General features: G+C 40.0%; 1 protein-coding gene across 1 annotated transcript in view; it reads right to left on the bottom strand.

Moving 5' to 3' along the window:
* DNAH11 (dynein axonemal heavy chain 11) overlaps positions 1 to 15,435 on the bottom strand; it is a 3,007,685-nt gene that overhangs the window by 1,424,174 nt on the left and 1,568,076 nt on the right. The window contains exons 47-48 of the mRNA XM_085631597.1: positions 13,122 to 13,287; positions 2,526 to 2,628 (exon numbers count right to left, since the gene is read on the bottom strand). Coding sequence (XP_085487723.1) covers positions 2,526 to 2,628; positions 13,122 to 13,287 — 269 coding nt within the window. The remainder of the gene's footprint in view (positions 1 to 2,525; positions 2,629 to 13,121; positions 13,288 to 15,435) is intronic.

Raw genomic sequence — 15,435 nt, 5'->3', positions numbered from 1 at the left:
TTTGAAGCCTTTGTGAAAGGGTAAACACTGTATCTGAAGAAGGTTAAGAGCGCCTGAGCCTAACTCCCTTATGGGTAAAATAAAAATTGCCCTTTCAATGAGTAAGGGTAGAGCACAAAGCCCTACCTAGCCAACAATAACAAACTATTTATCCCATATTCTGAGGGCCATCGATACAGAAATAGAACATTTGAAGAAAGAATTGACAATACAGAAACTGACTCAAAAACCACCCTTGGAGTGAACAGTGACAATTGATAACAATAGTAAGAAAACCTGCGCAGTTCCAACTCCAATTTCTAATTAAAGTCTGCATGCTAAAGTGCAGACTTCCCATGTTTTTGGGTAAAATGAGTCTCACCCATGTATGCAGTCAGCTAGCATGAATAAAGACTCATTTAATTGGTGACACTTCTCTTGTATCAAGTTCCCCCCTACTTAAAAAGAGAAGGGAAGGCAAGAAAATACTGATCATAATTGCTGGGCAGAAAAGGAGTAAAACTGACTTGCCTGATGAAGTTAAGAGAAACCAAGAAAATGATATCATAGCAAAAAGCCATATGACTGTGTTCTCAAAATGGATTCTGTGCTATAAGAATTTTGCAAAAAATGGAGGAAAAGATAATAACATCAAAGATAAGCTGGAACAAGTCATCATTAACCTTACTCAGGTCATTCGAGTAATCCATCTGATTGCCATGGCGCAGAACAAACACCACTACCCCAACACCCAGGGTCCCTATGAACAGGCAAATTAATTACATAAGGGGCATAGCATATTATGGAGAAACACAGAGTATAATTCCCACTTCAAATCATCAAAAAATGGGGACAAACCACATAGCTATGCCCAGCACAAAGAGCCTGGTCCACTCAATTGATCCTGTAGGGGTGCAAGGAGGCTCTCGGCAGCTGCCACCCGAGAACATCCCATATGTGCTGATGCTGGAAAATGTCCAGCCCTTATCAGAGGAGATACTGAAGCCTTGATGTGAAAATATTTCCATTGGTTACTCTTGAAATCCAGTTTCCATGGTGACCTTTTCAGCAAAATTATATATGCCCGAATGGCAAGCCGGGTTGGCTATTCAAGTGAAACTACCAAAGGTGACTGTATAGTGATTCATTTTAAAAATTCAGGCCTTGTTCAATTCCTATTTCAATGCCTGGACTGTCTTGCAAAAAGTCATGAGGGAATACGAGTTTTGCCACTTGGCTTTTTCTATGGACCCCCAGTGGTGAGCTAGTACAATCCCCACCCGACCCAAAATCCTCAGGTTATCTCACTACATACCCAATATCTGCCAAATATCTCAGTTACAAATCAATTTGAACCATTAAGTGATGTGGCGATGTTTGATTGACTCCTATCATCACTGAGATAAATACTCTAGAAGGCGACTTGGAGGCCACGTGCATTTCAAGCCCGACGGCAACCACTTCATCCTAGAGTGGCCCCTTTACCTGTTCTCACTGTGGCAAACTCAAAAGTGCACCCAAAAGGTTTGACCGTGGCCACCTGGAACAATGCGCGCACCTGCACAAAGATTAAAAACCCTGACTGGTTATGTTTTGTTTCCTCTTTTGACAGATTTGTGTGTCCAGGAGACCTGAATGACTGAACCTTTTCATATAGATTGATATTATGCCCCATTTCAATCAGCATTTGAATCAGGAGGAAGCCCGAATATTATTTCATCGTCTTTTATGTATGTTTATTGCCTTGATCGCTCCTTTGATGTAAGCAGATTGCACTTTATTACTGTACGTGGAAGTTTTGATATGTTTTTATGGCAAATGACGAATAAAGATGTATGAAACTGAATATGATCCTTTAGTCCCACAGCATTAAATTTGCCATTAGGAAGAGAATTTGAACACAGCATTAACCTCACTATAATTCATTTAAAAAAACATCTCCACTAACATAAGCCCAAAAAATACTTGTATAAAAATCCATTTGGACAAAAACCACATTTTTCTGAAACAGGAGACTTGCATAAACCTCCCCGATACAGAAGTTGAATACTAGGGTGACCAGAAAAAAAGAAATAAAACGTTATATTTTCATACTTAGCTGAAGCCTATTCATCCCAAAAAATATAAACTTAAGTAGCAGCATTCATTTTTTAGAAAAGAAGGGCAATAGAATATTATTGGACCACAAAACGAATAAAATATTTGTTTTAATCTCGAGGTTCAATAGTTTTTACCCCAATGTAACAATCAATACCGTCAACATCAATACTGTGAAAATATAAATTTGTGGCTATGCTCTTTCTTGTTATTGCATTATCATACATTTTCGTTCATCATGTGCCAGGATATACTTGTGATTTAAGGTAAAGTTTATTTTTTTAACAACTTTATTTATAACCTTTTTCAAAGGCCAGGACAATACAACATCAATCATGGTACGTAGGTTGACTGACAATACAGTTGGATACTGCATATTTAACACATCCCTGGTCATGTATCTCTACTATTGCAATCGATTTAAATAAATGTATAGCCTAAAACGTTACCTGTAGTCGTGGGTTGATAGTGAAACTGCCCGCGGTTGGATTCATGCATGCAATATATTGACACTTATGAATTTCCTTTAAATTTAACTTGTGCCTGTCATACCTAAGAAACAAAAAAAACATTAATTTAACCTTCTATGTACGCTCAGAATGTGTGGCCAATTTATACAAAGAGGATAGTGGCAAACATTGAACTTTTCTAAAGCTAGCACCCACAAGGAAAACATCACAAAATGTATGTCTTTGCATCGCGCCATGCCACGTTTTGAAATTTCATGTAAAACACCTATTTACTCCATTGAGTCATAATAAGCCATCCATGTATAAAGAAAATAAAACCATAACCCTACGAACATAGTATCGTCAACCAACCAGCAATTGACGTTACTCGCTGTGTATCTCACATTAGAATCATGGATGCGATGAAAACACACATGCCCCGATTTTACATTTTTCAGTGATGAAATGAACTTTTATCACCTTAACACACTAAAATATTTGAGAAGATTCACTTTTCTTTGAAGATCTGTTTGTGTTTGTAAAATAAAAGGTGAATGTAAACAGTTTATAATGGGCGATTAGAGTTTTTCCAATGGTGTGCCCAATGTTTGCTATTCCACAAAAACGTTGGGGTGACTATCTTTCACCATTGAGAGTGACGAGAAGAAATAGATTTTCGTTGATGCATCCAATATGATTTTTGAGTGTCAAAGGAGAGCTGTAGGGTTTAATCATGAGTTACCAGAAAGAGGAGATATTTACCCAGAGTATGCGTAAAATAATGCTCCTCTCTACTCAACATTCCCAGTTACAATTTTCCATTTGTGAAACTGGCGAGCACAATGTCACTGGTTTTTGCTAACGAATTGTTACCATGTATAATTACCACTCAGATGTTTTCTCATATATATAGGCCAGCCCAATCGTTTTAGGCTTTCTTGAGTCCCTTTCCCAGAATAGCCACTTTGCTGCACAAGAACTGTTAAACATAATTTACATATCCTCTATAATAACAACTTTTTTAATTTGTGATGCTTTTCAAAATCTTTTCAAATGGTGCAAGCACTTTTATGACAGTTTAATTAGTGCTCACAGAGGTGGTATTAAGCCAAAAGTAATACTGGAGTAAGTCACAGCAAAATCTTTGTCAATCGGGCCCTCGGGCCTCAGGTGGTATTCTCAGGACCATTCAGCCTCATTCATGCCATACTCATTCATCAGCAGGTCATTAAATTCATAGTTCTGTTTGTGTGCCCTTCTCCAATGTTCAATGACTACTTACCTCTGCACTGTCTAATCAATGGCTCTGCAAACCTGAAATGAAGTATGCATTTCGCTCTGTCATGAAGAATGGTTATTGATAGGGTGCACATATCCTAGAAAGGTACAATTTACACATAGAGCATCATGATTTGGTACCCATACAGTGTACCAGCCTGTTATCCCACTTGTGATCAATAGAGCACCGCTCTAGCTCTAGGTCAGTCAGATTTAGACCACTCTGGCACTTTGCATGTGTGTGTTACTTAGCCTTAAGTTACTGAGTCATGCACTGCTAGGGCTCCATGTTTAAAAGAAATAACATTTGCTGAAAGGATAGTGTACGTTTCTGGAACCCCAAATAAAACCAGCAGTATTGTTCTGTAGTCTCTGAAGGCATTCTATTCCTGTTGGTAACGATAAGGTCTGAACTAAATATGAAATATTAAATATTTAACCATTCATGACATCCTCAGTCTGACAGTGGTTATTATGCTCACTTTTAAAATAAAACGCAAGGCCCAATAATGCAGCCTTTGTCAGTGTTAGAAATTGACTCTTTCTCCAGCTTTTGCGTTCTGTTGCAGAACCCGTTTTTTGTTCACCATAGGACTCTGTGTACATTACCCCTGGTAAAGTGCTTGTGCTCTTCTCCCAAACATTGTAAAATATGGTAAAATCGGCATACGCATGATAGGCACACTTAATTTACTTATAAGTCCCTAATACATGGTACTATATGAACCTGGGGACAGTAGGTTCAATGCTACCGGAAAGCAGCAGCACTCATTACGCTCCGCATTACATTAGCCCTAAAAAACATGTCTTCAGGCCTGCTCTCGAAACCTGTGTGCGCAGTTTTAAACTGCCATTTCGAACTGGCAAAATAAACCTTTTGCCAGGCCTAAACCTTCTTTAGTGATGCTTGGAATTCACTCCTCAGGTATGCCCTATATGTGGGACAAACACCTAGTGCTAAAAATCAGTGCGAACAGCGCAACGTAATGCACTTCGTGAAGTGCGGCAGAGATATTTGGTTAATTTGTGGAGTTCCGCATAGCAGAAGAACTATGTCCAGGCCTATTAGGAGGTAGATTAAGGCTTAACGCCAAAGCATGCTTCAAAACATCTGCGGGAAAGGCCAAAATTTCTGTTAAAAACAGATTATCCACTAGCAAGTGTTTTGGCATGTACCTATATTAAATAGTTGTAATACAGTGGTATAGACAAATTCCACATAGCAAGGACACTTATAAGGTGTAGATGGTTACGTTAAGAACTTGGTTGTAGATTTTGAGGCATTGCAGGTTGTTGAATAATGTTAAATGTAGGGGTGCTTCATTTAGAGGTGGCTTATCTCACTCTTTTGTTTTAAACACGGCTCTAAGTTTGTATGCCACTGTGTCCATCTCAGTAATGTGTATTCTGTATTTTGCTAAACTACTGAGGGTTGTTCTTTGGGCCTGAGCAATGCTTAGTTTGTAAACAAATAAGTGCCAGGGCCCTCGTCAGGAGGCCACTGCAGCTTGCACCACTGATTACCCCTGCTAGCACTGCCAATGACAGTACCAACACAACTACTAACCATCACACTCCTACAAGTGTAACTGTCCAGATTATTTCAGGCCCCTCAAAGCTGTAGGAATGGTTTGGGCAGCAGGTATTAGTTACTGCACCACCAAGTGTAAAAGTGTCATAAGTACCGGTGTTCACATTTAGATGCCGGTACCCAGCACTGAGAACTACCAGTGCAAATTAAGCACTGGACAGAATGTTGTCTTTTTAATCACATATATATAACTGCCAACCACTCGACAGCTGTACCAAGTTACTCAGAAAGTGTACTTTTTATGATTTGATATACTTTTCCCTAAATTTGGTGTAATTTTGTTTAGCAGTTTTTTATGAATCAGAGAGCAAAGTTTCCTATAGGATCGGAAATAACATGGGAAATCAATGATTTGGGACAACCCATTTTTTTCTTGCCCCTACTTCAGGGATCAGAATGAAACTTTCCAGGAAGGAACTGAAGTGGATGAACTTTTTTTTAAAGGTTTTGCAGGTTCCTCAAATGGCACTAAGGTTATTAGAAACATTCTGACCTAATTATAACTACACAGTTTCGATGTATATTTGAGTGGCTTGTTGTATGCATTTCTATCACAACAGAAAGATAAATCAGATTCTACTATAGTTGATCATATTTGTAGTATATCTTAAATGAAGATGTGTGCTGCAGTTCTTTGTGTTCCACCCTCCATGCTTTTAGGGTTTTAAAGTGTGATTTTAGTGCAACAACAAGTATAGATAATCGGACACATCCACCATATGTTCACCCATCTATGAAAGCGTCAGATCATATTTTATCCACCAGTGGTTCCAGTGACAGACTATAAAGAAGGGCAGCATCTATGAAGTCAGTGTGTACAATAACATACCATTCATCCAGGCAAACTAAACATGACCCAGCAGGGTGTGGGATTTTGTAGTAATCCATTCAATTGGTTTTCACATTATTGGAACCTTCATGCAAGTTATTTTCTTTCATTTTTATTGTACCTCCATACTGGACTTTTGTAATCCAAAATTGTGAACAAATATTGACGATGGTACAATAAATATATATAAAGATAAAACAAATACACTAAAAAAAAAAAAAACTAGAGAGCCCAGATAATAGGAAACAATATCATGTTTATGGAGAAAAAGAAGAAACAGTTGTATTATAAGAAAGAATAAAGCCTAAGTAATTGTCCCTGATCCTACTTAAAAGTATTGTGGGCAGTCAAAAAGAATCAAAGAATTGAAACTTGCCAAAAGCATCATGGCAGTACCATGACAGCATGAAAGGGTGAATTGCAAAACTTGGGTGAAGAAAGGGGACTTGTTAAGAAAGAAATTAGCATACCTACCCAACTGTAATGTTCAAATCTAGCTACAAATACTTTTTTCTCTGATTACACACCTTCCTATAACCCTCCTGGTGCCCTATCATGGACGTAGTTGGGGAGAGTAGTGGTGTCACGTGAATTCTAACTAGAATTACATTGAACCTTCATCACAGCAATGTGGCTTGCTTTATTCCTTAAAACTCTTATCTTAAAGCTTAAAACCCTTCTTTTCCAAAGACGCAGTTACCAATAATTCTCTGACTGTTTCATGTTTCTCACTGGAAAACTAGTTCGTCCTTCCGCTTCAACGGTGGAATATGTACATTTCTTTTTGGAAGATCAGGACAACCCAGACACCGCCCAACTCACGACTGATTTTTCCAATTTTGGACTGCACCAATTAGTCAAGGGTATCACACACCAAGCTGGACACTCCCTTGACGGGCTATTTACTAATGATCCTGACATTACTGTATCAGACATTATTCCAATTACATGGTCAGATCATAGGGCTATTATTTTTCAACTAGATACACGATTTTCTGCCTTGCCGCACCCCAGCCCTCGCACTAAGATAGGTACCCGGGCCTGGAAAACTGCAGATCTCCCTCAGATGTTGCATTCCTTGGCCTCCTCCTGTCCTCAGGGAGGAAATAGCTTGTCACCGTCAGCTTCAGAGTTTCAGGACTGGATCCGAAGTGCCGCTGATCTAATGGCCCCAGAGAAATTCACGCAACCCAATAGAGTATCTCCTTCGGCCCCCTGGTATAATGAAGATCTCCGTCTACATCGCCAACATTGTAGGAATTTAGAAAGGCGCTGGAGGAAAGATTACTGTCCCACAGCTAGACAAACTTATAAAGACGCTCTTATGATTTATAAAAAGGCGATCTTGGCCCGAAAAACAGTTTTTTACTCAGCACAAATCGAGACTGCTGCCAACTCTGCCAGAGAACTTTTCTCCGTCGTCACCACCTTGTCCACCCCCTCCATTGGGCCTGGAGTGGAGCCCTCACAGACTTTCTGCAATGAATTGGCCATCTTTTTTACCACTAAGGTTGCAGATATTTACGCTTCATTTGAAAATGACATCAGAACTGAACATAGAGGTGACAGCAGGAAAGAAGTACTGTCGCACCCTAATCCTGACTCCTTCCCTTGTTTCTCACCTATTTCACATCAGGACGTGATTAAAATCATCTCCACTATTAAATCAGGCTCCCCCTTGGACCCCTGTCCTCCGTCCGTGATGCAGAAACTCACAGAAGTGATCTCCCTCCCTTTGATGGAAATCTGCAATAATATATTCCTAACAGGCCAATTTCCTAGTATATGGAAGAAGGCTGTTATTAAACCCCTCTTAAAAAAACCTTCCTTAGATCCTACTGCTGTCGCAAGTTACAGACCGATTGCGTGCCTGCCCTTTCCTGCCAAAGTATGCGAATATCTGATGAATCAGCAGCTCTCAGAGTTCGTCGAGACCCACCAACTTCTCGACGAAACGCAGTTTGGGTTCAGGAAAGGGCATGGAACAGAGACTGCCTTGATAAAGGCCTCTGATGAGATCAGGACGATCATGGATCAGGGAGGGGCGGCTGTTCTTATCCTTTTGGATCTGTCAGCAGCCTTTGACACGGTCGACCATGTCACTCTTGTCGACCGTGTCACAGCTCTGGGGATAAAGGGTCGGGCCAAGGATCTTATTTCATCCTTCCTGGCAAACCGTACCCAGACAGTAAGGCTCGGAGACTTTTATTCTCCCATCTCTGCACTCCCTTGTGGAGTCCCACAAGGCTCCTCGCTAAGTCCTATGCTTTTCAACATCTATGTAGCGGACTTAGCGAGGATAATAAAGGCCTATGGGATACACTTAACCTCGTACGCAGACGATACCCAGCTGGTGCTGGGTATCCATAAGGATGGCCTTACTGTAGCAGCCAACTTCCAGAAAGCTATGCTCGAGGTCAGTACTTGGATGGCCTTGAATTGCCTCAGGCTTAACTCGGACAAGACCGAGATCATGACCTTTGGAAAACTTTCCCCTGAATGGTCCCTCGGTTGGTGGCCAGAAAAGCTCGGCCATCCACCTGTCCCAGTGGAAAAAGCCAGAAATCTGGGAGTGATTTTTGACAACAAGCTGGTCTTTGACCTCCATATCAATAAGGTTGTGTCATCTTCATTTTACATCTTGAAAAAGATTAAGAAGCTGCTACCATATCTCCCTCCGTCAGCTGGGAAGACTCTGGTCTCTACCTTAGTCTTCTCAAAAATAGATTATGGGAACGCTCTCTTCCTCCATACTCAGAAGCGTGTCATAACGAAGCTGCAATCTATTCAGAACGCGGCTGCTAGGATTCTCCTCAACATCCCTCGCCGCAAATCTACCACCCTTGGTATTCGTCAGCTTCATTGGCTGAGAGTTGAGAGCCGCGTTAAATTCAAGGCCCTCTGTATTGCTTATAAGGCCATACATGGCACTGGACCCAGATTCCTGATCGAAGCTTTTCAGTTCTATACCCCCAGAAGGCAATTAAGATCGGCCAATACCAGCCTTTTGCCGGTGCCACGTACAAGATCAGTCTCCTGGGGCGACAGGCGCTTTCTCGTGGCCACTCCAAAACTTTGGAACCTCTTGCCAATTGTCATTAAAGCCGCTCCGAATCTGATTAGTTTCCGTAGGCTTTTGAAAACATGGTTGTTTAACCAGTGAGAAGACGGTAGGATGATGAACTTCAGTCGCTCCACAGCGCCGAGACACCTTCGGGTATTTGCCGCGATATAAAAGTTGCGTAAATAAAATAAATAAATAAATAAATAAATAAATAAATTTGAACCCTAATTGCTCCAACTTTAGTTTGCAATGTATATTTTTTAGTGAATCTATATTTACTAAATACGTATCCATTACTCTACGTACCTGTAATAGTTATACTTCCTTGCATATGTTATATGTCTCCAACGTTCGTCTGCGATGTGCAATTTTAATTATTCTATATTTTGTAAATATGTAACCTTCACTCTGCGTACCTCTAGTGGTTATATGTCTTGCCACCTCTACTACATTACCTGTAATGTCTGATCTAATTAATGCACTTTGGGGCCTATGCATCAACAATGCCATTTGCGATTCCTTATTAGCGAAAAATAAGGAATCGCTAATAAGGAATAGCAAAAGGCTATGCATGTAGGAATCGCTATTCAAATAGCGATTCCTTAATATTCCTTATTACCGAATCGGTAATACCGAATCGGTAATAAGGAATACCTACCCATTCATTCCTATGGGCTTGGAGGCCCATAGGAATGAATGTAAAGCCAGTCTGTATTAGCGATTCGGTATTACCGAATCGCTAATAGAGGGAGCACTTTCAAGGGTGCCAGGGTGTCAAAAGGACACCCTGTCGCACCCCTGAAAATGATATGTGCACATATGTTGCACACACCCATGCTCTAAGGGCATGTGTGTGCGCAACATGAAACTTTGAAAAATGCACAAAAGTGCATTTTTCAAAGTTTTTGCAAATTACCATGCAGTTCATCTTCATGGTAATTTGCTCCCCCTATTAGCGAAATCGCTAATTTTTTAACTTTGATGCATTGCATTTAAGGAATCTCACTTTGGGATTCCTTAAATGCAATCGCTATTTAAGGAATCGGTATTTAAGGAATCCCTATTTAAAGAATCGCTATTTAAGGATTCCTTAAATAGCGATTTCTGCTTTTGGGTTGATGCATTGGGATTGGGTATTTTTTACTTAATACCGGGAGCTATTACCGAATCGGTATTTTACCGACTGGATTTTGGGTTGATGCATGAGGCTGTTTGTCTATTGTAAATCACTCTGATCCCTATGGGTAAATTACGCGCTATATAAAATCCCGTAAATAAGATAAGCTCGTTCATGGGAAAGCAGGGTTCACAGGAAAATGCAGAGAGCTGAATTGCTAGCAGCAGCATAAGAGTCGATAAGGAAGAGACTATATCTATATGTACATCACAAAAGCATTGTGTGCCTTCTGCTAGAGCCTATCCTAAATGTGCTAGGAAGGTGTGTAGTCACACAGGATTCACTGGAAAGCAAGAGAGAGACCTAAGAGAGATGCAACCTGCAGTAAAGGTAAACCAATCCACAAGCCCCGACAGAGGCGTAAAACTAAAGCTTCAAAGTGACACCAATGGCCCATAGCATCTATCTAAAGCAGTATCACAAGAAACTGTGATAGTTCTGAACGTAAAGATGAGACCAGATACTCCTCAACCCAAATTCCAGTATGTAAAATAGGGAAAAGGAGTGGAAGAGCTGTGCCCATAAGTTCTAGGCCCTTGTAGAGTCTCACTCTGATAGTTCTTTTCAGCATCATGAAAGTGTAGAGGGGAGGAAAATCATTATAGGAACAATCAATTAGCCAATAACTTCTATGGGTACATAATAACCCACAGACAAATACTTAAGGTTAGTTCATTTATTACAAAGCCAAGAACAAATGATCTAGAAACACCTCAACACAAGAGTATTGAAATACATAGGAATCGGCATGAAGCCAAATCTGTGCATCCAGTTTAGACGATGCAGCATGAACAATACAATTAATTCAAGAAATAGAATACAGAAAATCAGGAACCTTGAGTCCAAATTTCCCTGCATCGAGGGTTGGTGAGTAGAATGCATAGGTCTACCTCTTCTCTAGCACTAAAGTGACATCCCTAAATGAGCATTTTCATGAAGAAGGGTCAGTGCGTGGATTCTCCCTAAGAAGTCTCTCCATGATCAATGGGTTAAGTAGCATGACAGAAGACAGAGCTTGTTATAAGATGCTCTCTCTCTGGGGCCATGAATAGAGTGGCGCACTATCCCTAACTTCAACAACCAGTTATTCAGGAGTAATCTTCCCATGGTGCAGTTTGGATCACGCCATCCATCCTGGGTACAGTCCTGAAATAAATTTTTCATGATGTCAGCGGTGTACCTTTCTTGAAACAATTCCTCCTTGGTTCCCGTGCCTTCTCCTGTGTGAAGACCTTCCTTTATCGACCCAAGCCACACAATTATAACTTCTTCTCTCCTTGCCTAGCTTACTAAAACAAAGATATTACTTTTCCTAAAGAATGTATCCTCCACCTGCAATGGAAATGTGAGAAATTGCCATACACATGAAATTCAACTATTAATTATTGAAGCAAGAGTTTCCAGGGACTTGAATTTCAGGCCTAGGACTTCGGCTAACATAAGACATATCTCTTCACATCAATACTATTTCCACAACCATTATTATAATTTCAAGTAATACATTTACCCAAAATTAATAAGCACATTCAGTGTACGGATAAGTGCCAGTTGCACAATACGAGTTCTTCATGTTAACATTTTCTGCTACTTACATTTATTTTCGACGTTAATTTTCCATGACGTTTATCTATAAACTAAAGCACATCATATAATTGTGCTAATGTCTCTCACAATTCTAACAGCCCATATTAACAATAATTGCATAATTATATGTGGATGTGTTCTACATGCGATTATGATGCACCCCTACAATTTAAATGAGATTTCCCCTACATGAGGAGGAAACCAGCTATCTTACCAACAGTGTAGATTACTGAGATCGCAGGAGCAGTTTCGATTTAATGGACCATTTCGCTTGACTTAAGTTACGTTTCAGCTGTACCATTGTGTTAATCAGTGGAGCAATACTGCCTATGTAAAGAATAGCAAACATAATGATAGAGCATGGAAATCCACCACCAGAACCTCCAATTTGGTCACAATTGAAGCCATGAACACAACAACTTCCCAGCTGTCCTGCTCCATTCCACACATTCTGCCATCAACTAGGACCACAAATATAAAGGATGGCCAGTGTAAGTGGACTCTTAATGCAACCTCTGGATAGCACCGGCGCAAGTTTATAAATCGAAAGCAATGGATAATGACTTAAGATGTTCCTAACATGGAGCGTTGTTGGATTTGATTTCTTTGTAATTGAATTGAATGATATGTTTCCATAGATTGCCATAGATGACTAAAGTTGTTGCAGCTAACTTACATTTAAATAATTAAAGCCATTTTAATGTATTTTCCCTGTTTTCATTTGTTTTGGTTCCCTTATAAAAACATGTTCCAGGCTTCTTTACTAATTTCACTCTATTGTTTTTTGAGCTGTTAAAACTTGCCATCCAATCACCTCTCCCACAGTAGGTCTTAAGCTGAACTCATGCTACCTAAGGATGAGACGCTGATATTTACATAGTTCTTTAGTTGTCTCTGAGAGACCAGTCAGGCAACAAATATATACAAAACCTTGACCACTCTTACATTTTATGTATATTTCTAACAGTTTTGTTGTAATTTCTTTTGGATGGTAAAATCATTTGCAAAAAGGGTAAATTCTCTAATCAAAAACTTAAGACCTAACCTAAAAGAAAGCTATGGGGATTTCTTACCAGTGTCCATTATCAATATGCTGTCGAATCAGTGTGTGAGGTTGAACTGTTCCATATATATCCACCTCAGGCATGTTCAGGTCATCGATAAAATAAACCAATTTTTTATTTCCTTGAGGACCATAGTTACGACCTGCTTTTTTCTCCAAAGGTTTCTCAAGAAGTCCTGAAAAGTTAAATTAATTAATGGTTAGTGGTGACAATGAGAATGCAATAAGAAATACAAACAGACTCCACTCGAGCAAATGTCGATGGGGATCATAATACACCTTTACAGCATGTAGTTAAAGGTTGTGAGTAGAAAATAGCCAGGGAGGGGGTAGACGAGACTGAATCAATTAGATCCAGACCAAAAGGTGTAAACTAGACAAAGCATAAGCTATGGCAGGCCATAAATCTTAAAAGTACGGTATGGTAGAGCATAAACAGATCACTGTGGTGAACACCTTAACTCATCCGAAGAGTGAGTGGATGAAAACCACAATGCCTAGGGAGATGACATTTCATTTGGTTGGGATAATACCATTATGTTGGCCAGAACACTTTTTTTTTACTCTCTCAGCAGTTTATTACTGAAAAAAAGAAAGGAGAGGTTTTCAAGCCAGTCACAGATTTGTTTCCAAACAGAAGACTCCAACACTCTCATATGTAGAGAGTCTAAAAGTAGAAGCTAGTTCTTCATGACTATATGAACATGAAAAAGATTTTTCTTGCCTTCCAGGAAAAGCTCATTGCATCTTCAACAATTATTAGGCCTGGCTTTATTAGATATCCCTCTTTTAAAGCTGCTCCTGACCGTCAAAAGAGATTCTGCTATAAACTTAATGATGGAAGGCTAATTAGCCAGAGAATGTCCTGATACATAAGAACACTCCTAATGACTGTGAATAATATTAATCTAATTAAGATTCTGAACCCTAATTAGTCTACGCTTCATACTTTGCCCTCAAATGAAGATTTAGTACCCTTTTCATCCAAGCAGACAAATAGTAATACTTATTGTGAGAAAGTGGTTTATTAGTTGGGGTGGATGAGTGTCCATAACAAGTAATAAAATCGCTATCTGATCCATTCAAATGTTCACTAATTTAAATCTGAGCGCCACCCCTGGTATCTGTGGCACAGAGCAGACAGGCTTAACTTAGAGAAAATATGTACAGTATTTAGGATCGAAAACACAAAACAATAAGAATGCAACTCACAATTGTAAAAAAAGAGACAAAAATGTAATAGACAAAATGACACAAAACCAATAAAGGGAGCCAGAAATATGAATATGTAGATATTTAAGTGCAAAAAGTGCTTAGAAGCGCAAAGCACCGATGGTAGACAATGGACATGATACACACAGACCTATGAGGCTAACTGCAATGGTGCGTGGGTCGGGTACACCAAGTAAATTTACTCTGCTAGTGCCTGGAAGTAGAGAACATCTAAAAGTTTCCAAGCACCAGTTTGAAAAGGGAGTTTGTCATTTTTCTGAGGAATAAGTCTTCTCCAAGCAGGACAAACCTGACATTCATTCCTACTCCGTTGAACTGACAGTCCAATAGTCATTACGGTAGGCACCCTTGAAGCTCTTGACCAAATGTTTAAAAATATTTCCCAAAGTTCTTTTGGTGCCCAAACAACTACAGGAGTACACTTTCATGGCCCTCAAGCCCAGCCGTGTTCCTGAGGAAGCCTGGGTGAGGTTCTAGCATTGTGGGGTTACCAGGTTGTGGATGTGGGTCACCCTAAGATACTCTTAACTTCTTTCTGACCAGTGAAGTAATTGTTTCCAGGCCCTGTTTTTAAGTAGTTCCTATTTGCATTGCTGCAAACAAGCTCAAAATTCAGTATGCCATGGCAAATCCAAGATTGTAAAAAAATGTTGGCCACACTAAACTTGGGCTCGGAAAACGGAGCTGTAAGTGCACTATGGCAGTCCTAGTATCCTCCAACATCTAACACTAAAACCCAATTTCCAGCAACCACACTACCCCCAAAAAACCCAGAGACAGGATTCTGGTAGGACAAAAGCAGGGTCATTCAGCATGCAGACAATGGAATACACAAGAATTGTCCTGGCAATCTGTTCTCTCCCTTTAAAGTGGCCCAAAGTGTTACAGGTAGCCCAACAGACCTGTCCAGCAGGATTTGACACTGTGATGTCAACAGATTGACTACAGCCCATACCCTGCATATACTATGGTGCTCACAAGAGTCATCACTCCACATTTAGGTCAGCCTATTTATTTTGTGCTCTTGGGAGGAAGTTCACACCTCTTACAGGGCTGGCCACAGGCTGGGAGTTGACAGAGGTTAAGGCATT

This window comes from Triturus cristatus, chromosome 10 (assembly GCF_964204655.1).
Source record: "Triturus cristatus chromosome 10, aTriCri1.1, whole genome shotgun sequence".
Taxonomy (NCBI): domain Eukaryota; kingdom Metazoa; phylum Chordata; class Amphibia; order Caudata; family Salamandridae; genus Triturus; species Triturus cristatus.
The sequence above is the reverse complement of the archived record's forward strand: the minus strand, read 5'-3'. Positions and strand labels throughout refer to the sequence as shown.